The 24,158-nt window shown below is 44.0% G+C and overlaps 1 protein-coding gene across 3 annotated transcripts in view; it reads right to left on the reverse strand.

Annotated features, from left to right (window-relative positions):
- The window catches only part of LOC105480844 (dedicator of cytokinesis 2), a 434,017-nt gene that overhangs the window by 355,457 nt on the left and 54,402 nt on the right, over positions 1-24,158 (reverse strand). For all 3 annotated transcript variants that reach the window (XM_011740035.2, XM_011740036.2, XM_011740037.2), the window contains 11 exons: positions 20,627-20,762; positions 18,108-18,183; positions 17,094-17,170; positions 16,413-16,538; positions 14,091-14,215; positions 8,256-8,354; positions 4,508-4,580; positions 4,292-4,395; positions 2,312-2,495; positions 2,066-2,163; positions 221-310 (listed from right to left, as the gene is read on the reverse strand). In XM_011740035.2, the coding sequence (XP_011738337.2) occupies positions 221-310; positions 2,066-2,163; positions 2,312-2,495; positions 4,292-4,395; positions 4,508-4,580; positions 8,256-8,354; positions 14,091-14,215; positions 16,413-16,538; positions 17,094-17,170; positions 18,108-18,183; positions 20,627-20,762 (1,188 nt within the window). The remainder of the gene's footprint in view (positions 1-220; positions 311-2,065; positions 2,164-2,311; positions 2,496-4,291; positions 4,396-4,507; positions 4,581-8,255; positions 8,355-14,090; positions 14,216-16,412; positions 16,539-17,093; positions 17,171-18,107; positions 18,184-20,626; positions 20,763-24,158) is intronic.

Raw genomic sequence — 24,158 nt, forward strand, 5'->3', positions numbered from 1 at the left:
GCATTTAAAATTCCCCTTTCACCACCATGCCTCATGCTTTCAAATGAACTGGTAAGAAGCAAAAGGAAACAGCAGCTCATTATTGGTCTTGTTGCCAAACATTACAACACCTCCAAAGAATTCATGAAAAAGGCCATGAGGGCCACGAGTTCTCAGTATTTTCACAGTAAGACACACATTAATGCCTGTTGTCACTAGACACTTTCCCCCTCTCTCTTACCAAGGCATCAAAGACAAGGATGTCATATTCATCACTTTGAGAATGCTCCATCATGATGTTGAAGAGGGCGTCCAGAGTATCCTGGAGAAACTGGAAGAAATAACAAAGGTTACACTATTTCAGAAACAAGACACAGTGCAGGTGACCCAGCAATCCCACTCCTGAGTGTCTACAAGAGAATGAGAGCACACATCCACCACATGTCATGCTCAAAAGGTCTAGAGTAGTTTTACTCATGACAGCCAGAAGTTCGAGGAACCCAACTGCCCATCAACCCCATCAACAGCAGAATGGATGCACAGATGGTGGCATTTTCACACTAGAGAATACTACACAGCTGGACTAAAGTGCAAACTACTTCCACAGGCAGCAGTGAGGATGATTCTCACAAGCATTATATTCAGTAAAATACATGAGGCAGAGAAAGTACACTCTTCACTACTCCATTCTTATGAAATTTAAGAGTAGGCAAAAACCCATCAACGATGATGGTAGACAGGACAGTGATTACCCCAGGGGACTACTGGCTGAGAAGGGGTAAGAGGGAATCTACTATAATGCTAAAAATGGCCTGTATCTTCTTCTGGGTGGTGAGTACACATGGTGTGTACGTGTGTAAAAATCCATTATGCTATACTCTTAAGATAACTGCTCTGTATCTATTTCATCATATGTATATCATATTTAAATAACAAACTTTAAAAAAAAAAAAAGAATGCAAGAGGAAGACAACAAAAGTCTCATTTCTTCCATGACTTCTCCAAGCTACCAAAAGGCTATAGACTTTATAAGTGGTGTCTTGGGGAGTTACTCTGCCATTGCTGAACGAGGTAGATGGGAAGTGGTATACATTTACAGCATCTGGAAATTCTACTACTGCTTCTCCAGGTAGAGGCAATTAAATAAAACTTGATTTTCCTCCCTCCTAAGGGATGGGTCAATATTTCCTATAATCCCTCAAAACACATAGCTGCCATATAAAGATGTTTAATCTTGGAATTTCTAACTGTATCATGGAAACAAGATCTCCAGGACCATTGGGAAACACTTGTCCCAATTCATAAGGCTGGAGAGAAGGGTTGCTTTAATTAGATTTGCACTTCAGACACTTTCTATTCTCCACTACCATGTGGATGCAATAATACATCTGACATTTGCATTGTTTTCTGCTTATTTCACTTAAAATGTAAGCCCTGATGTCTTTCCCTTTCTCATCTTTAATACATAATGCTCTCCAAGCAGCAGAAACCAAGAATACTTTTTATTTCTAACAATGATGTGTGGGTAGTACTAAGAGATCATACTACTATATATATATACACACACACACATACATATATATGTATGCTCACACACATACATACATATATATGCATATACATATATATCAACATATGACAACAAAAATAATTAATAATTACCACTTATTGAACTTTGTTTTATATGCTTTGGTTTAATTGTTGTGTACTATGTGTAAGCGACTATTGAGTAAGTTTTAAATATTATCACCTTGAATGTTCATAACAGCCCTGAGAACTATGTCACACTTATATTATCACATAAAGTTGGCAAGTGGGAGAGCTGGGATTTACACCCAGGCTCATCTATTTCCAGAGATTGAACATAACCATTGTCTTCTGGCACCCAACATTCAGTGCCATTGAACCAAGTCACTCCCCTGGATTTCCCAATAAAGATTCCTCAAAGCAACTTGGGAGAATGTGTCCCATTGTTGGAAGAAAAGTTTCCTCATGTCCTTCAATATCTTGTTTCTCCCCTGAAGCCACCCACATGGAGAGTTCTGTCACTAGTGTAAGAATATAAACAAAATGAAGCCCCACTGACCTTCACCACTTCCTCTCCATCCACAATCTTCAACTTTTCTAAATTCTCCTGTAGCAGTTGAGGCTTCATACGCCACTTCAGCAAACCCAGCAAGCCCACTAAAATAGAGTCCAGACATTCAGAAGTATCATTACTGGCCTAACTGTCCATATCAGGACCTTCTTGGGCCTGCAAGCACATGCATACGCGTGCACACACACGGACACACACACTCCCCACAGACACAATTCTTGATGACCCCATTACCATTCTGAGTGAGCTTTGTGGAGCACACCAGGGTGGAAATGGAGAACACATCCCGGGAGCTGACAGAAAGCCCCCCGACGCTGCTGGAGCTCCTGCTCAGCGTGGCCCCCTTGTTTTCCACATGGTGTCGATAAGAAGGAAGGGTCAGGTATGCACTGGCATCCTCCATCTTCTTGCTGTCCCCCTGGAAACAACACTTGGTTACTGTCCCAAGCCAAGGCTTCACGCCCAATGCTACACAGAGTTTGCAGCAGATAAATTAGACACTGTGAAGTGAAGAGAGTCATAAAGAGTGAAGAAAATCATCAGAGATGCAGTAGACATTAGCTTGTGAGGCACAGCTGTTTTTCCACAATATAGGTAAGAATTCAAAGACACATTAATGGAAAGGGGGTTGATCCACTAGGTGAAAGCTCTCTGAACCTCATTAATGGCAAAATAAAAATGGAATCGAAAATTCCCAGACAGTCCATTTTAATTCATCCTTTTTTGAGATCATAATATATGCTCACCAGCAAAATAAGGAATCTAGCTTAAAGAGGAATTTAATGGCAAAGGCACTAAGTAAGAATGTGCTGGGATCTGGACCCTGTTTTGCCATTCACAGGTCTATGCTTTCTTGAATACATTATTTTGCCTCTTGGTGTCTCATTTTATTTTTCATTAGTAAACTGAAGATAATCATCATCCCTACTTCCTAGAATACCTGAGCAAATAATATAGAATAATGCATATAGAATGCATAGCAGAGTGATAGGCACATAAGTGCCTTGGCATGCTAAAATGAATGACTAGAGGTAGGCATTACAGAAGATAATATTTATCTTACTCCACACCAGGAGTGGTACCAAGTGTTTTATATGCCTTGGTTCATTTCATTTAAGCCTCATCACAATCATATGAAGCAGATACTATTATTATCCTCGGTCAAGGAAACTGGGACCTAATGGGGGTAAAAGAAAATTGACTGCAACTGGGCCTCTGACCCCAAGGAGTTCACATTCTGTCAGGGAAGAAGGGCTTTCAAGCCAAGAACTCTATGTGTGATAAATGACAAAACAGAGGCTGTACAGAAGAAAGGGGGTTTTCTGGGAAAGTCAGAGAGACTCAGAGAACAAGAGTACCATGAGATGAAGCCTTGATGAGGCTGTGTTTGCCATGCATCCCACAGGCAAAAGGGCAATTTCAGCCTACAAGGCTAAGAAAGCCAAGGGCAATGGTGTGATCCATGTGCTGGCTACTCAACCTTGCCCTACCTCACAGCCATACACTTGCCTCCAGCCAGGTGCTAGTAGATGTATTCTGTTGTCATAAGAGGGCATGTGGGAAAGCAGCAGGTAAAACCAGACTAACACTTCTCCACGTCTCAAAAACAGTCCAAGTCTCATAATGTAAAAATAAAAATAGTGGAGATCTGCACTCCCTTTATAGTTTAGATGGCCCTTTTGCATGGGTCATCCTAGTGGGTTGTCATAAATATTGCCATAACTGCTTAAGAAAAAAGAAACTGAGACTCAGGAAGACATGTGAGATGAGTACAGGCTTAATCAGCAGCAACACGATCAGGACCGCAGGTTTTAATATTTTTCCATTAGCTACAATGCAGCATCTCTCAAACGTTTATTGTACGTCCTCTACACATGCCACAGAGGTCCTTACAGAATCAAGAGTATATAACAGTCATAACGATAACCTTTCTGTACATAACAATAACCTTTTCCATGTATTGAGTTCTTCCACGTACTCATCATTGCCATGTTTACATGTGCTGTCTCATAATTCTCACAATTATTCACTGAGGGCACAAAGATGAGGAAACAGAGGCCCAAAGAAGTCAAGATTTTGTAAGAGGCCACAAAGTTGGTAAACCCTGGTGTGTGTGATTCTGGGGTCCCTGCTGTTGACCACTAAGCAATTTTGCCATCACCCTCTTGCTTCCTGCACCCCCCTCAGTGCAGAGCTCCTTCCAACTCATGGTACCTTGAGGACAACCAAGTCATGGAATCCATCGTGTAGAGTAGTCCCATCTTCTTTCATCAGCTTCACATAGGACATGGCAAAGTTCTTTTCTCCTTTATCTTTAGCTGGAAATAGCATTGTGGGGTCAAGAAAGAAAATGATACATGGGCCACCCAGCTATTCCATTCTTCTCCCCTTAGAGGGAGGTGCAGACGTGCCATTCAGTATGGTACTCACATTCCAGAGATGACCGATGTCGAAACATGAATCGCAGATGGATCCTCTGCATGTCTTCAATAGGGACAGCCACCTCAACAGACAGAAACCAGAGCTCAGAACACAATGAGTTAAAGGGCCCTCCCCACTGCACCCCCACTCTTCCACAGCAGCCTGACCATTTAACTGAGAGAGCTGCCTGCTGATTTACAACCCATCCATCGAGCCTGATGAACTGTAAATAAATTACATAAGAACTAGTTATGAAGAGAAAATAAAGTACCAAATGTAATCCATTTGGCAAATTGCATTCCCAGCCAATGAAAAGAGGTCTGTAAATTATAGTGAGGAAAAATGAGTCTCCCCAAATTGATATAAAAGTCACATAACTTTAGCACAGGATTTGATGCACTGCAAACTGCACAATGCACATTTTCCTTACACACTCCAGGAGTTCTGGCAACTGCAGCAGGGCTTAGCAAATTAACAATCGTTGTTGGGGGGTTGCTTGAGGATTCTCATTTATGCAAATTAATAAAAATGCTTTAATCCAATAATATTTGGAAAAACCCTAGGGCTCATCTCACCCTTGATTGGACACATGTCCAGATGCTTTTGATTCCAAGGACACTGAGATAAGACAACAACCCACTGGTCACCTGGGCATCTCTGTCTAGTGAATGGCCCACTGGCATCACTGATTGTGATGCTTTCAACCTGGCTCTGTGCAGGCCACCTCCCAAAGTCTCACAGCTGCTCTGCAATCTGAGATTCAGGCCAATGCAGAGAAGCTTAGCTACCTGAGAGAAGGACACTGATTTTAAAAAGGAACACAATTTGTACTGTACAGATGCCTATTAAACGCCAAAACAAATGTATAGTTGGGGGAACTTTCTGTTGCAGAAAATGAGAATTGAGCCTAAGGAGGTCCACCATCCTGTCCATGTTTCAGGCAGAGCAAAGGAACTGAGGGCCTCATGGGTAACTGCAGTCCAATTCATCCTTTCCCTGCGTGTTGAACGTTCACTAGAAACTACAATCATGTGGGGTGCTGGTCATGCTGATACAAGGCAGAGTCCTCACACTCAAAGAGTTCATGGTCCCATGTTACACAAGGGGCAATGTGTAACAGCCCTGTGACAAGGGCTAGCAAGGAGATATAACCAAGGTGCAAGAGAGAACAGAGAAGAGAAACCCAACGTGGTACATCAACTTTCTGACCTCAAAGTTGACAAGGTCATCAATTTGAAGGCAATGGGTATGAGGAGACACACTGAGGAAAGTAATAACATGTGTAACAAGTGGAGAACTGCTGGGGTTTGAATAGCTATCGCTGAAAAGGAAGTCATGTGTACGTCTTGTGTTTGGAGACAGAGCCCAGGGGGAATAAAGAATGCTGCTAATGATAAGGCAGAGATATTTGAAGCTATGATCAAGCTTCGGTGTTCACTGAATTGATTCCACATCCTTATTCCAATGCAGGTTATTCCTTTCTGCTTAGTGTGACGATCTGGTAATGTGAATACTTGTGGTTAATGTCACTTCTGTCAAGGAATTATCCCAAAAGGGCATCTTTCAGGCATTATGCAGCCTGTGATGGGCTCACATTGGCTTGCAAGCTCTGCCACTCCTCACCGCTGAGTAGAACAGCGCAGCTTGATGAAATGGGCACCACCCACAAGAGGACTATTTGACAATTCCATTTTGGTTACATCCTGCACCAAGGAAGGGTGATCAAGGGAACCAAGGTGCTCACCCACCAGGCCTCCATTTCCACTGGCTGACAATACCATCAGACACACGCTAGGGGGTCATTTCAGATTCAGAGAGGTGCCTCCAAGGACCCTAAGACCTTACAGATGGTGACTTCTGCTATAACCTAGAGTCAAAGAAGTTCTTTCTGTCACCCTGTGCCCCTCCAATATGTTCATGACTGGCTTCAGAATTTAGCTAGATATTTCATGAAGATAAACATAATATATTCTCATATGTTGTTTACAATCACATTGCTTCATCAAGCCTCCTACCTGCTTTGGTTAAAACCAGGAATTTCTAAAATATGTTCAACAGAATCCTAACCCCAGGATATGACGCTAGGAAAAAGGAAAATGCTCTGTAGTCAATGAGTTTTGGGATGTGCTCTGCATCCTTATTTCCTTTTGCAGATCTGCAGAGCACATTTACATCTCAAGGGCTCTAAGAACTTGACATAAGGAAGCCTTTAACTTCTATATTTGTTCTCAAGTTTCTCACATTTGATAAGGAAATGTTATTTTAATACATTTAATATACGATTCTTTTTTTTTTCCCCCGAGACAGAGTCTCACTCTGTTGCCTAGGTTGGAGTGCAGTGGTGCAATCTCAGCTCACTACAACCTCCTCCTCCCAGGTTCAAGTGATTCTTGTGCCTCAGCCTCCTGAGTAGCTGGAACTACAGGCACATGCAACCATGCACAACTTATTTATTTATGTATTTATTTATTCATTTATTTTTAGTAGAGACAGAGCTTCACCATGTTGGCCAGGCTCGTCTCAAGCTCATGACCTCAGGTGATCCACCCACCTTGGCCTCCCAAAGTGCTGGGATTACAGGCATGAGCCACTGTACCTAGCCTGAAATGTTATTTTAATAAAAGACCACTTAGTATTCCACAGAACATTTTGCGGGGAGATGCCATATAAGAAGGACCTGGAGGGAGACTTCATCAGATATCTGGAACAACTATATCTTTCCTCTGCCTTCCCCCCGCAACTACACAGAGAGGCGCAAAGCTGCCTGCCACTACCAATTAGACTGCCTTGTAGAGGGGTGGGTAAAAAATAGGCAAGGGTCAAGTGTTTGAAGGGCATCTTGAAGGAATGTAAAATCTAGTTCAGTTTTGCAGACTGAGATAACTGCCAAGTATAATCAGGAGTTGTATTAACTGAATAAGTACTCTCTTCCAAGGACTTGTCTGACAGTGTTATGTGTATTAAATCCTTTTACTTCCACAGTCAACCTATTGCTCCCATTTTACAGATGAGGAAACCAGGGCACAGAGCAAGTGAATGACTTGCCCAAGGTCACACCATTGGTGAGCATTAAGGCTGGAACACGAACCCAGACTCTCTGGGTCTAGGGTCCATGTGCAGAACTGCCTTGCTCGCCTGCTCTCATTAAAAGGAAGAAGGCTGGGCACGGTGGCTCATGCCCATAATCCCAGCACTTTGGAGGCCAAGGTGGGCAGATCACTTGAGGTCAGGAGTTTGAGACCAGCCTGGCCAACAAGGTGAAACCCCATCTCTACTAAAAACACAAAAATTAGCCTGGTGTGGTGGCGCACACTTGTAATCCCAGCTACTCAAGGGGCTGAGACAGGAGAATCACTTGAACCCCGGAGACAGAGTTTGCAGTGAGCAGAGATGGTAACACTGTACTCTAGCCTGGGTAACAAAGTGAGAATCTGTCTCAAAAAAAAAAAAAAATGCTAATTGCTCCAGTCAGTATTCTGCTCCCTCAGGTTGCAGTGATGGGCACAGACCCAGAGCCAGACTGCTCAGGTTTGAATCCCAGCTCTGATGTTTCCTAGCAGTGTGGTCCTGGTCAGGCTACTTACCTGTTCTGTGCCAGTTTCCTCAACTATAAAATGAAGGAAATATTAGTACAAACCTCACATGGCTATTGTAAGCAATACATAAATTATTTAAATAAAGCACTTAAAACAGTGCCTGGTTCATGGTAAGAACTAGGCATGTGTTCGCATCTATTATTATTATTATTAATTATTACCTTGACTGTTTCCATCCAACGTGGCTGTTTGACTTGATAGTACACGACGGAGCGATATTCATTCATGGGCTTGTCCCCTGCTCCCACGCAAATTGCATTCTGACCCAAGAAAGACAAAGTGAGAGAAAACATTACAGAATTGCCATTTTCTGTGCTTGCACAGGTTTGGTCCCTAGGCTACCACCAGCCTTAGGGACTGGGTCAACCCTGTCTTCCCTAGCCCTCATGCCAGGTGCCCATAATGACTCCTTCTCTACTACAGATTTACACAGAAGCGCCCCAGCCACCGGACTGACAGGCGCTTAACTACAGAAATTCCATTACTTCCATTCTGGAAACCACTGGAGTGCACCAGGGCATTGATGTGAGTGCCTTATTGTAAGTGATAACCAGCCTTGGAGTTACTGCACACTGCCAGTCTTATTAATCCTATTTGTTTCCTAAATGTGAATGTGCACAAAGTTTACAAGCAGGCTCAGATAAGCCCAGTAGCAACTCTTCTGATGAATTTCCGCAGCTAACACATCAGGGCGGTGGGCAGTGCTGGGCAAAAGGAAAGAGCATAGGCTTCAGAGAGACTCCTGAGCACCTGCCTTAGAGAACAAGTCTGGAGCGAGGGGGTTTCGGGGAGGAGGCTCAGTTCAGGCCACAATAACAGAACATCTTCTGGGTACTCCATGCTGAGCACTGGGGTATGGGAATGGCTCAGATAGTGAACCTGATGTGAGCTCACAGTTTAGTGCAGGAAACATTAGGGAACACATCATGACAGCAATGCAACATGATGACAGACACGTGTACACACTACTGTCGGGCACAGAGGAAGGACACAAGGACAGGTGAGGAATCAGGGAAGATTTCTTGGAGGCAATGACAGTTGAGTATCTTGAAGAAAGATTCCAAGTTGGCTCAGAGCAGAAATGTGGGAGGGGCTTTCTGAGCAGAGAGTGAGCACAGAGCACACATGCCCAAGTGGGACATTTATTTTTTGCCATAAAAATCACCCTCAGAGGTTCAGAAAGGAGCTGACTAACAAGGAATGATCTCCTAGTCGCATATAACAATGCCTAATTCTATGTTCATTCCAGCCCTTTGGCCCCCAAACAAGATCCAAGCTAGGATTACCCAGAAGGGGCCCTAAGTATGGTTTTTATACCAGGCCAAACAGTTTTCAATCCTCAGATTGCCAGATTCATAAGATTTGGTTCTGGAGCCCCAGCCCCTGCAATTGCAAACTGCGTGCCTCTCGGCATGTTGATGGCAAGTCATGCCTCTCACAAGATTCCATCAGATTCTCCCGTGGATCCTTGACCCTCCGCAGGCTGCATCACCAGAGCTGGCCACATACAGGCACTCCGTGAGCCCTGGCGAACCCTGCGAACCTGGGGAAAGGAAGACTGCCCTTCGCACTGGAAATCTCCCTGTGTGCTTCCGAGGTATGGAAAAGGAATGAGCTCAGTTTCAATATTGACTGACAGTACTTGCAGCCAAATCGATCCATTTGAAAACAGAATACGCAGTAGTCCTTTCAGAATGTATCTTTAAAAGAAAAACAAGCGTAACCAATGAACCAGAACTGAGTGAAGACACACAACTCTCTTGTTTTTCCATGGGATGAAGCCTTGCAGAACTTCCGGAGGCACTAAGCTAAACACACATGCTTCCAAAGTCTTTCTAACCATTCAGAGTGGGTTTTGTGTCCGGCATCACGCTAAGCCCTGTACACACACCACCTCGCTTAATTCAGTCCTCATAACCACCTCTGACGCTTACTATCGGCATCCCCATTTCACAGCTGGGTAAACTGAGGCCCTGAGAGATTAAGCCACTTGCCCAAAAAGTGGCAAAGCCAAGACTATCTCACAGACCCTCTAACTACTCATCCAGTGTTCCTTCTATAAGAACCTAGATGCCTTCCAGCCTACAAAGATTTATATCTGGTGACATTTATGGGCTTAGAGCTTCTGTAGTTACAGTAAATCCCATGTAGCTTACAAAATCAGAAACTAAACATATATCTCTGGTGAAAGTAAAACTGCTGTATGGCAGGCAACTGAATCTCACAAAACTGTACTGATGATGAAAATTTTTGATTTCCTAAGGCTGGAGAAAAAAGTCTCAGTACCAGTCAGAGAAAAGCCAGAGATAGTGCCCTAGCCCTCAACACTTCAGAGAGAAAACAGTGTTGGGAAGTGCACCCAGACAGCATTGTGACCAGGGACTGAGCCCAGTTCGAGGGAAAATATAGAATGGTATATATCTCAAATCACACTGTTCCATCATTTTCTACATTGCCTATCCCCATGGCCCCCAATTAACAGTGAGAGCCCCTCATAGGTGTGGGAGACTTCAGGTCAGTAGAAGAAAATCTGGGTAAGGATCAGGAAGCCTGGAGGCTTTCATGTTGGCTTGGCCTTGGGAGAAACATCTCTGCAGGAGAAAATCCAGGCTCCTAACACATGCCCTGTTTACTTGGTAGGAATCAGGTGAGAACAAGGTGATCCCAGGGAGGTGAACATACGTTAGGAAAGACAGTGTTCTCCTCTCACAAGACCACATCATGGGAAGATGCTAATCAGCATTCCTAAGGTGGGAATCAGGCCAGGAGTTCAGTATACCCTTCTAATAGTAATAGCTACATTTAATGAACACTTATTATGTAGATTACCTCATCTGATATTCACAAGAGCAAAGTGCCATTGCTGGTCCTATTTTCAGACAGAGACTCTCAGGCTTAGAGAGGTTATGTAACTGCCTCAACGTCCTCTTACTAATTCAGGCTGAGCTGGGCTTTGCACCTGGCTGTCTGGCCCCAGGGGTCATGGTCTTAACCACTATCCCATATTTCCCCTATCCCCTGCCTCCACCGCCTCAAGCTGGTTGATCTCAGAAGAACAGAGGTTTCTTGGCCCAGCATCTGAGCCTTTCTCTTTCACCAGAACTTGCTTCTGGTTGGATTGCCTGTTTGACTCCCTCAGGTCCCTCAGAGGGCTTCACCCTGCACTTGTCTCTTCTCTGAATGTGACTCTCCTTCCTGCTGCTGGGTACTTACTGCATACCAGGTGCCTTATACCTACAGTGTGTTTTGTTTGTTGAGAAAGGGTCTCACTTTGTCGTCCAGGCTGGAGTGGCTGGGGCGCAATCTCAGCTCACTGCAACCTCTGCCTCCAGGGTTCAAGCAATTCTCGTGCCTCAACCTCCCGAGTAGCTGGGATTACAGGTGCCTGCCACCGCACTCAGCTAACTTTTGTATTTTCAGTAGAGAGGAGGTTTCACCTTCTTGGCCAGGCTGATCTCAAACTCCGGACCTCAAGTGATCTGCCCTCCTTGGCCTCCCAAAGTGCTGGGATTACAGGTGTGAGCTGCTGTGCCGGCGGCATGGTTTTTTTTCTTTAATTTTTTAATTTTAATTTTATAATTTTTAATTTTTGTGGGCACATAGTGTGTGTGTGTGTGTGTGTGTATTTATGGAGTAAATGAGATGTTCTGATACAAGTATACAATGCATAATAATCCCATCATGGAAATGGGGATCCATGTCCTCAAGCATTTATCCTTTGTGTTACAAACAATCCAATCATACACTTTCAGTTGTTTTAACACCCAGTCTTTTGTTTAACCTGCAACCCCATGAGAAGAGGTTGTTATTTCTTTTTACACATGAATACACTTGCCTAAAATCACACAGCTAATAAGAAGGGAGGTTGCAATTTGAACCCTGTCTGCCTGACCCCAGAGCCCACCCCATTAACTTCTCTGTATGACCCCTCCCGAGCAAGGCCCGTGACACCCCAAGGGGAGCCATGGGCAGGCCTAACCTCCTCTGCCCTCTGGTTCTGCCCTGCCAAAGACAGTGTGCATGCACCTAGAGCAGGAGGAGAAATCAATATTTCTAAAGGGGACCATTTTCACAGGAGCCCGCCAATATCAAACAGAAGTGTTTGAATGTGCTGCCTGACACTTAATTAGGCGGTAATATTTATTTCTGCAAATAAAGAAAGAAAAGCCTCCCACAGGCTTCCTAAGCAATTTTCAATAGTCAGTCAACTGAACTCCCTCAGAATTTCCCTAACAGAGGAAACCACAAATTATCACCATGCCCCACGGTTTGTTTCCATGCCAGGCCCCAGAATCCCTGCTTATCTACTCATCTTTGATAAGTGCATCTGCTCAGCCTGCTCGGAGTGACTTGAAAGGGTGACAAAAGTGGAAGAAAGAATGGTTCAGACAGGAGATAAGATGGCTGCTTGCCTGTTAACTATGTCTTTTAATTTGTCCTTTGGCAGCATCGAAGGTAAGTGTATCAACGTTTCAAAAATGAAGCTGAGGTTAAAAAGTTCTCCAACAGGTAAGTTGGATAAAAGTAACTTCAAAGTGATGATCTCTACACTTGGGAATTGCAATTTCCCTTTCAGATAAAAACCCTCGGCTCCTTTATGCTCCTTGAAGCCAAGGGTTTCTCACTTATTTTATTTTTTGGAAAAGTTTCAGATTCCAACAAAAGGACGATGCGTTCAGTGCTTAGATTTTGTTCAAATAGATACTAATTAACATGACCAGTCTTTAGGAAAAAAAGGCAACTGTGAGGATTTCTTTACATTTAAAAAATGATTATGAATCTTCCCAAATTTGTCAGCAGTGGTTATTAGCCTCATTTTTTAAAATGAGAAATAAATTGGAGAATTTTGTTACATGTACAGGCATTGTAGTGAAGTGTCTCAGAGAGCCTGGAACCAGTCAAACCCCATCTGTGCCATACACTAACGTTATGGCTTTGGGCGAGTTATTGTAAGTGACAAACGTTTTGTTTCCCTATATGTAAAATGGGGCATAATAAAGGAAATGTGTCATACTATCACACGGCCTGATACTTGGTAATTCCCCTGTGAATGTTAGTTATTCTTGGGTACAAAGTATCAATGTGATCTCCAGGCCCCACGGACAGAACTGATGCCTCTTCCATCTTCACACCCCCTCTCTGATGAACACACCCACCCTACTTGGCTATTTGATCACTCACAGTGGCCTAAGAGGAATATTCGCCCATGCTAAAACTTCTCGTGAGAGCTGATTTTCTTTTCAGCTAACTACTCTGAAACGAGGAATCGAGAAACAAAACCCTCCTACGCACTGGGCACGGCACTGACAACCTTAAAGGAAATACAAGCAAACAAATATAAACACACATGACAAATATTGGACAGGACATATGCTGTATAAATATAGCAATGCGCTTTGCATTCCTGAATACACCCGGCTAGCTCTCTGGAGGCCAATTTACGAATAAGGCTTTCCACCAGCATTTCTGGCTGAGCGCTGGGGAGTTAGACTAAGTGTTGAGAATGTCTGCTTTGAGCACATCCTGAGCCTCCACACCAGCCCAAGGCACTGTATTGATCCTCTTTCTTACCATGGACTTTGCCTGAATAAACCAGCTCAGGTTTCCATGAGAACATTTTAACTGCAGAAAGCTAACCTAGAAAGTTAACCTATAAGCTGAGACCAAGCAAAAATACATACATATATGTATGCATACATACATACATGTATACATACATGCATGCATATATATACATACATACATATGTAGAAGAAGGAGTTGTGAAAGGAAAGGAACAGACATTGAAAAACTGCTTTGGTATAAGGAAATATCACAAGGTCTTATTACAGAACACTGCGCTAACCAAGCTCAAAAGGTGTAGATCACATTATTCAACACCATCCCAAAGGCACCTGGCATTTAGACAACAGAATCACGGAGAGGAAAAGTACATCTTTACAAGCAGAGGCCCCCAAGGGGGACCCTGTCACCCAGAGCAGCAGCGAGTCCCTTACGGGCAGCGTTTTGCCGTCCTCCGCGCACACACACATGATGACTTCCACATTCCTCTGTGTGGTCTTGTTGTACTTGTCAAAGTCACCTTGTAAGAGAGTAATGTAGATGTCGTTCCTGACATCCCCTGAGGCATAAGGAGAGAGACAAGAGTTAGCGTAGATTGCAGCAGGAGAGACGCTAACTAGAGGGGATGGAGGGTGAGAAGAAGCTCCCCCACCTGGATTGCTATTAATTAAAATCAGAACTGCTTAGAGAAAGCATTTTTCCCTCATCAGGGAGGCTGGAGAAGTAGGTAACAAGGGGACGAAGGGATGCTAGGAAATCAGTTGCAAAAAGGGAAGTAGGGACACTCAAAATTGGCCATGTTTTTCTCAACATTAAAAATCATTTAATTTTCATCCTCTAGTGACACCTTCTGGGAAGGCAAAGCAAAGCTCCAATTGAATTGATCCTGTCCCATGAAAACAACCAAACATACACATCTGCCGATGTTTTACTGTATAGGAGCAGAACAGAGCAACTTTCCATGTATCCTAGGGACACAGGGTTAGGAAGGAGCTGCAGAGGATCTTCGGGAAGGGAGGCAAGAAAAATAGAAAATCCGCCAGACACAGGTAGCCCATGCCTGTAATCCCAGCACTTTGGGAGGTCAAAGCGGGCAGATCGCCTGAGCTCAGGAGTTCAAAACCAGCCTGGGTGACATGGCGAAACCCTGTGTCTATCAAAAATACAAAAAAATTAGACGAGTGTGGTGGCACATGTCTGTGGTCCCAGCTGCTCAGGAGGCTGAGGTAGGAGTATTTCTTGAGCCTGGGAGGCAGAGGCTGCAGTGAACCGAGGTCACACCAGTGTACTCTGCACTCCAGCCTGAGTAACAGAGCCAAACACCATCTCAAAAAAAAAAAAAAAAAAAAAAAAAAAAAAGGAATAGAAAATCCTACAAGGGGATACACAAGTAATTGAAGTCTCAGGTAAAGCATGGACAAATAAATGACAGCACAGGCCCTAGGAGACCACCACCAGAAAAATGTGGAAAGAAAAGGCAAGTCAGTGAGAGCCATCGTGAACAGAAGTCCAAGACACAGGTTTAAGACACAAAAGAGAAGTTTCAAAAGAGTATTACTATTGTCAAAAGACAAAATTACAACAAATTTAGTTTAAAGACCTCACTTGGCTCTATTGCAATTCTAGAATCGGGTAATGCTTCATTCCATAAAATAGAATCAGTGCTCCAAAGAGCTGAGCAGAAGAGGTTGGCTTTATAGACAGAGAAGGCCTGAAGGAAGTAGAAGCAAGACAGAGCGAATTGGTTATTTCGAAGGTATTGCTCTCATAAGGATGAAACAGGGAAACAGAAAAATAGAAAAGTGACTGATTGGTTAACATCAGGTTACTTCAGATTACCCTTTGCTGTGAGGATTAAAGCAAAGGGAACTTCGTTATGCCCACTGAAAACTGAAAATGGCCTGTCTGGAAAATAGGCTGTTTCTCTTTCTCTCTCTTCTTTCTTTTTCTTTCTTTTTCTTTCCTCTCTCCCTCCCCCTCTCTCTCTCCTCCCCCCCCCACCCGCTCTCTCTCTTCTCCCCCATCTCTCCCCACTCTCCCAATTTCTTGCAAGATCAGATAACAATTTACTTTAGGTTTGGTGACATGAAACTTTAGCACAGCTGACTCCATTTTGATTTTCAGTCTGGTATGTTGGGGGCTGGTGCAGGAACTTAGTCTAAAACAATGCTCTCCTATAATTTTTGTTTAATATTACATAAACTCATTTTTTAAAATTACACACACATTTGAAAATGTACTGGCTACTTCTGGAGATAAAGATATGAAGGAGTTTTTAACATTTCACTTTATACCTTTTCATGCCATTTAAATATTTTACAATGAACATGAATTCCTTTGGTAATATTAAAAAAAAAACAAAAAAGCTTAAAAATATAAGAGAATGACAATATTCTCCCAGAAAGAGTGGAACTGTCCTGCATGTAGTAAAATAGAAATGATGTCCACAATAAATTATTAAGTGATAAAACAAGTTGTAGAATACTATATAAAATATATTAAGTAAAGGAATATAAAGTATGACCCCATCTGTGGGGAAAAGGGGTATGTGTGTATATTTACATGCATGTGTCTATTTTGTTAATGCATAGAAGCTTTCGGATATACAGAAATCAGTTTTAGTGGTTACCTTCAGGGAGAGAAACGGAGAGAGGCAGTAAAAAAGGAAGGAGTTGACTCTTTAAAAGGAAAATGAATCAGACAAGCTGAATTGGCCCCTATGTCCCCAGGGGAAGGTTAGAGCAGCTGTGTCTCACCTGGCATGATGATCTCCGGGAAGCCCAGCTTCCTGGCCACCACGGTGGTCCTGTCCACCAGGTGTGGATAGTCCTTGCGAATCTGAATGATGTCACCCACTAGCATCTTCATGGTCACCCAGAGGCCTGGAAAGGAACGGCTCACGGTGAAGAGCCCACTTTTCCAAGTGTTCTCTCAGTCGGCCCTCCTGCCACCTCTCCCCTCTGTCTTTCTGGAGATGGCTGGGAACAGAGCCATACAACCACAGATGCAGCCACTCAGCCCACAGGGCCTCTGGAGCGGGAGATCTCTGGGTCTGAATCCCACTAATTATTTCCAGCAGTGTCAGCCTCTGGCAAATTATCCCGCTTCTCTAAGCCCAAAGTGAGGATGACACCACCTATCTCACGGGCCTGCAGTAAGAATGAAATCAAACAAGGTAACTTATTAACGTGCCCCTGGAACACAGGAGACATTCAGGATGTATCAATTGCTCTCTTCTTTTGGGCACAAGGACAAGCCTCCAATTTGCTTCAGGAGATGTGACTTATCCCTATAGATCATATGTTCCCATTCTTCCCAGTGGTCTGTCGGGAAGGAAAGCTAAGCATCCCAGGGTTGAGGATTTTGATTCATTTGCTGAAGAGTTAGGGGCTCCCAAGCTGGAGCAGGCTCAGCCCACTGGCACATTGGCATTATACCTTGCCCGCCACTGTCCCCCTTGGAGGCTATGACTTTGCCCAGCAGGCTGTGTAGGAAGTCATTCTCAGCTGTAACCCTGGAAAGGAAAAGAGAGCATGAAATGTCCGCATCGTGCCCTCCTTGTGTTTCAAGGTGCCCCAGGAAGCTCCCCAGCCCCTCCACATGCCTCAGGTGAAAAGCGAGCTTGCGTGTCAGCTCAGGGTATATACATGCTATCAAGAGGTACATCACTTTTTATCACAAAGCAATGTGGCTCTGAAATTTTGGAATATCAATGCTACAGGTAGAGGCCATTTCTTATTCTCCAGGAAGATGCTTAAAAAGGCAGGATTCCAAAGCTTTCAACATGCATATCTGCTCAGCAAGGGTAAAGCCTTGAGTTGCTCCTGCTAAGTCGTAATCACACGCCTTCAGCAAAGTCAGTAGCCTCATTAGCTGGACCATCCTTAGGGTTGTTAAGTACTGATGATGCTCTCAAACTGGAGCCCTGCTTTCTGGAGGACTCCTTTTGGAACAGGAGAGGAGAGGATATTCACCTTCCTTATTGCCCGCCTCGTAAGTTACGGATATGTCTACACATGAGAGCAAGGTTAGGATTCCCTGCCACACGCTTCTGAAATGCTGTTGCTTCACAGCTTTGTGGTTTCTGCTGCACTTGTAATTAATGCATTAATCTTTTGCTGATTATCTGTTTAATTCCCCATCTATAGGATGAGCTCCATGAAGACAGGGCTCATCTAGTTCACTACTTCATCCTCCATGCTTAGCACAGTGCCAGCCTCTGCCAGGCTGCCAATAAATGTCTGTGGCATAAATAACATCTGATGAATGAATGGGTGAAAAGCTGTTTGGTTTTGAGTGCCTGGGCACTGAGCCAATGATTCTCACCCAGCACTCCCCTTGGGAGGCTCCACCTGCCTATCACTACCTCAGGGAACCAGTGCCCTCTGAGCTCCAGCAGCTCTTAATGACAAAGGATGTGGCTGAATAGAAAGAAATGGGAAATGTCTTACGGATGAAAAGGAATGAAGTGCTGCTTTTCTTCATCACTCTCTGCTTTCCCCTTGATGATGTCTGTTATATCCATAACTAGAAAGAGGGCAGAATGAATTAATGGTTTAACTTCCTCCTGCTCCCACAAAGGGATGACAGTGGGATGAGCTTGTGGGACAGGAGGTAGGGCCTGGGATGCCTGGGGGTCAGGAAAGCCTAAAATGGCAAGCAAGCCAGTGCTGCACAATACACAGACGGCAGAGGTTATTTGCATGCAGCACCACGGCAAATACCTCTAAGCAAAGCAGACTAGGACGTCAGTGGGCCAGAGAGGCATCCAAGAGCACCATGGCTTAGCAGAGGACAAAAGGAAAGGGTCAGAGCCATGGCTGTGGAATTCAGCAATTAGGTTTGGATTTGACACGCATGTATTGAATGTCTACTGTGCCTACAAAACCAGAGAGCAGTGACTGGGTCTCTGTAGGATCTGAGAATCTCATGAAATATTCACCCTCTTTTCGTAAGCGTACCCATATGTACAGATACATAACTGAAGAATCTTCAAATCCTGTGATTCCAGACAGATCCCGTATCCTCTGACACCTTTCCTTAAATCAGCCACTAAGGGTCCCAAAACCAAGGTAAAGAACTCCTACACTAGAATGGAGATTATAGAAATGGGAGTGTAGGAGAAGGCTGAAAAAAGCTGCTCAAATCAAGCCCATACCCTAGTTAGAGAAAATGCCTCAAACACTCCAGGCACTGGGCAGGGGGCCATTAAAATTGTATGGGTAATAACCAAGCACTGACTGCATCTAGATCAAGAGGGGAGTCAGAGAGCAGACAGGAGAAATTGAGCATCTATTCTCTCTAACAGACTCTCCTCATCCATCCTCAGTGCTGTGATTAGGGCGGGGCAATTTCCCTTTGGCTCCAGAGTTATTCAGAGGACCTGGTAGATCAGAGAATCATCTCTCCCTGCCCAGAGTAAATACTATGGAGATGAGGACATGACCTATATTAAAGCTCCTGGGGCTTCTGCTGAAATTAATGGGAAAGAGGTACATTCTTTCCACTGGGTTGCTAAGTTGGTAGGATGCAAGCTTGGAACAGCTGGCTGATAATTTGCCAACTAATTGGACAGCCACCTTCTTAGTAAGCCAGCATGAGGACATAGGGACTAAGCAAGAAACAGACAAATTCTTCATAGTAAGCCAGCATGAGGACATAGTAGCAAGAAAGAGACAAATTGATTTGAGTTCCTGGATCTGGCTATGCCTGAAGCAATCTATTCATAAGCCTTTCAGTTACACCAATAAAGTACCTTTTTCCCTTCTTCTACCAGTTTAGATCAGATTTCTGTCACCTGACACCAAAAGAGAGGTCAGGCTACAGCTGAGGACAAAGACACACTTTGCAGTAAGGTTGGAAGACCCTCACTGCCTTAAGGGAAACACCGTGGTGTCAGAAACGCCCCACAGGTAGAATCAGAGCATTTTAGAGCAGTAGAGGACTTCATGAATTAATCAGGTGCAAGTTCTTCATTTTGCACATAATAAAACTAAGGCCCTGAGAAAAATGCTTGCCCAAAATCACTGGCTGGCTAGCTAGCCGCAGTCCCAGGTTAAAAAAAAAAAACAAAAAAACAAAACAAAAAAAAAAAAACAGTGAGCTCAGTAAAATATCCTCCACTCCACCACCTTGCAAGCAGTGCCAAGGGACTAGTTGGAGAGTAAGCAGGTCTGCGATTACAGGTCAGAGCATCTTGAAGTGAGAAACCTGAAACACTGAGGTTAGCTATGGTATGCAGGGGTTATAAATGGTATACTCTTACAATTTTATATTTTAATAAAAAGAATAAAACTGGCATATCAAATCACCATTTTCACAGGTATTTAAATTGCCTTTGACGAAAAACATACATTATGTAAAGTAGGTTGATTAAAAGAAAATATATTAGGTAAATAACAGTATAAGTGGTAGCCAAACATAACTAAAACCATAAAAGTGGGGCCTTAGAAACCCCAAGAGAGCTAAAGCTTAAGAGGAATGCAGAGCGGATGTTCCGGTACAGCAGCCTCAGGCAGGGCTCTGCCTCGGGTCACACCAATTCTCCAAATGTCCGTTTCCATCTGGAATTTAGATGCGTGGTAGGTGACTCATTCTGTGTAACTGCATTTCCTGTCCCAGATATATTTTTTAAATGATTTGCTCCTCATAATTAGATCCTGCCTGTATTGTTTTTCCTTTTTCACAGAGCTGGGGAGCAAAGGCGTCAACTGCTCAGACGGCACCGGTCTCCCAGTGCTCTGCTCCAGACAAGAGGAGCCCATGATTCACTGTGGTCATCATAAATCTGAACTTAGTCACCAATTATTTCGATTTAGTCACCAGAAATGTAGTTATTAAGGGCTGTCTGGCATAAATTTTGCAGGGGTGGGGGCAGCAGGAGGAGGTTGGGAAAGAAATCATCATTACAATTCAGCCACATAAAATGTGCGCTCCAATAAAAATTAATGGTGCAGAGTGTGTCCCTTACCTGCCACCCCAAACGGCCTCCTCAGCCCCTGCGTGCACTTCTTTGCACCAGTATCCTTAAGATCCATCTTGCCGACCCGGACTATTTGACAAATCAAGTAAATTTTATCCCTGTTGAGGTCTTTGTTTCCAAGATCCTATGGGGAAAGAAAGAAAAAATTACCCATCATGTGCTGAATGGGGGAAAAAAAAAAAGTAGACAAGAAAACCCAGTAATAGTCATTTCTAAGGGATGTACATAATACTTGCTATACACGGACCAATCATACAATAAGACCTGGAAAACACAGAAAACAAGGCTCTCACACCCATTTTACAGATCAGCAAGGTAAAGTTTGCAAAGGAAAATGAGTGATAGAACTCTAGTGTTTAATCCCAATTCTTCCCTCTCAAAATGATAGGACGAGAGAAGGGTAGAGGTGGAATATCAGCTGTACAGACAGGATTCTCCGTATGCTGAGGTGATGGATCCAAAAGTAGCATTTGCTACAGACGACTCGGATGACGCCATCGGTCACATCATTGCTCAGAACCTCTGAGAGAGAAGGCGAAAGGAAGAGAGAAAAATCATAACAGCTACCATTTCCTGAACATCTGAAGTGTGGCCATCAGTTGGGCTGAGGGGGTGCTAACAACCCCAATATCTCAGAGCTTATAGCACAGCAGAAGTTTACTTCTAGTGCAGTCTACAGGGCCAATGCAGAGGGGTGGGGGCTCTGATTACTTACTTACTCTGGGCCCCTGGCTGGCAGCTCTGTCTCAGCACAGCTGCTCTCATTGTCTCTGTGGCAGGGGAAAGGAATGTGGCAAATCACTTCTGGCTCTTAAATCCTCTACCCAAGAGAGGTGCACATCATTTTTGCTTGCAAGTCATTTGCCAAAGAAAGGCATATGGCCACACCTGACTTCAAGGGGTCAGGAAACTGCAGTTAACTATCTGTGTGTTTGTTTATTTATTTACTTTATTTGAAGACAGGGCTTCACTCTGTCACACAGGCTAGATGGCAGTGGCATGATCACAGCTCACTGCAGCCTCATTCTCCCAGATTCAAATAATCCTCCCACCTCAGCCTCTTGAGTAGCTCGGACTACAGGCACGAGCCACCATGCCCAGCTAATTTTTTTGTTTGTTTGTTTTAGAGATGGGATCTCACTATGTTATCCAGGCTGATTTCAAACTCTTGGGTTCAAGCAATCCTCCCACATCAGCCTCCCAAAGTGCTGGGATTAAAGACATGAGCCACCAGACCCAGCTCAACTGAGTCTAGAAAAGCCAAAAGTGGTGAAATGCACTAATGTCTCATCCACTATGCTAAGCAATTCATGCATGATCAGATTCAGTCCCTCACATCTCTGAAGTACATACAATTATTGCATCCCCATTTTACAGATGGGGAAACTGAGACACAAAGAAGATAAGAGGCTTCCCCAAGGTCATGACCATAGCCCATGAGACTCTGGGCTTTCAGCCCAGTTCCTGACACCAAAGACCACAAACATAGCTACTACAGTACAGCTCCCTTGCCATCAGAAAGGCACGCAGGAGGAAACTCCTGACTGCCTGCTCAAATCTAAAAACTTCAGTGATCCCAGGGCCCCGTGCCAGTGAGGATCAGCTCAGGAAGAAACAACAAGGCATGCTGTTGGCATCAGAGTAGAATACCCTGGGCCAGGTCTCAAAAGGGAACAGTTTATTCTCCTTCGAGTTAATTCTCCTGTGGGCATATGCACTGGGAACAAGCTGTCAGCTCACGTCAGATCCAAGACCAATGCACAGCTGCCATCCCCAACCTCTCACTATGCTGGTATAGGAGGAAAGGAGTGGGGCTGTGAGAAATCTCTGGGAACAAGGCAAGGCCCCAGTGTGGTCCACACCTTCCTGCTTGGGGACCGTGATGGTTAAATTTCATATGTCAACCTGGCTAGGTTGTGGTGCCTAGCTGTTTGGTCAAACACCAGTCTGGATGTTGCTATGAAGGTATTTTGTAGACCTGATTAATATCTACAACCAGCTGACTAAGTAAAGGAGATGACGTTCTATAATGTCTGTGGGCCTCATCCAACCAGCTGAAGGTCTTAAGAGCAAAAACTGAGGTTTCCCAGACAAGGAGGAATTCTGCCTCAAGACTGTGGTATAGAAATCCTGCCTGAGTTTCCAGCCTGCCAGCCTACCTTTAGCATCTCAAACTTACATTCCATGGGTTCTGTTTCCCCGGAGAGCACTGACTGGTACAAGGGCTGTCCATCCACCAGCTGCAGGAATGGACATCTGCTTTTCAGGCTAAGAAAGACGCCCCACCCCGTCATCTTCGTCCCTTGCCTTGTTCTGCAGGCATTTGAATTTGAGATCCCAATTATCTCACATCCAGATGGTTGGAACAGCCTTGTCTCTGGCCTGACTCCTTCTTCCAAACCACCCTGAAATCTCTTACGAATTCATCTTTAGACATTGCAGCTATTATAACATTTCTCTCCCCCCAACAACACTAATAGCTCCCTATTTCCTACCCTATTAGTTCTACTCTTTCCCAGTTGACATGAAAGGACCTAGACATAATATATCCAGCTGTCCTAGCCCACTGATTCCCCATGACTCTCTGAATATAAGTAGGTTATTTTTGTCACAAAGATTTCTTTATTGCTCCGTAAACACACAATGCTCACTTCCAACTCTGGATCTTTCTTCCTGACCAGCCTGTTCCCACACCTCCCCTCCAATGCTTGCCTCTTCCTCCTCTACATATCCACATCCTTTCCATCCTTAAAACTTGAATCCTGCTTCCTTCATAATGACCTCCATCCCTAATACCTTCTCTCCTCAAATTAGGATTCTTCATATTTTTGAAATACTTAGATTGGTGCCTTTCAGAGGTATTTCAGAGCCACAGAGGCCCTGATACCTGAAAGCTTCCTAGACACGAAGGGGCTGATTTGCACTCCCCCACTCCCACCACACACACACATACCCCAAATTCATATATCGAATACCTAATCTTCAGTGTCTCACAATATGACTGCATTTGGAAACAGGGTCTTTAAATAAGTAATTAAGTTAAAAAGAGGTGGCTTGGTCAGTATGACTGTTGTCCTTAGAAGATATCAGCGCAAAACAGAGAGAAGATCACGGTGAATACTCAGGGAGAAGACAGGCATCTGCAAACCAAGACAAGAGGCCTAGGAAGAAAACCAACCCTCCCAGCACCTTAATCTCAGACTTCTAGACTCCAGAATTGTGAGAAAATACATTTCTTTTGCTTATATGAACCAATCTGTGATAGTTATGGCAGGCCTAGCAAACTAATATACTACATAAACCTAGAAGATTCCTAGGTAAGCCCCCATTCCACCCTCTTCTCTTAAAAATTTTTTACTTGCTCAAAGGAAGATATCAGACCTCTTAGAGCTGTCTCATCGGACGGCGCCCTCACTGCCGCCCCCCACACACACCTCCACACTAAAGAATCTTAAAGTATAAAAAATAGCCAAATGTTATATTCACATTATATTCTCTGGAGGGTGTGTCAACTGGCAAT

This window comes from Macaca nemestrina, chromosome 6 (assembly GCF_043159975.1).
Source record: "Macaca nemestrina isolate mMacNem1 chromosome 6, mMacNem.hap1, whole genome shotgun sequence".
NCBI classification, from domain to species: domain Eukaryota; kingdom Metazoa; phylum Chordata; class Mammalia; order Primates; family Cercopithecidae; genus Macaca; species Macaca nemestrina.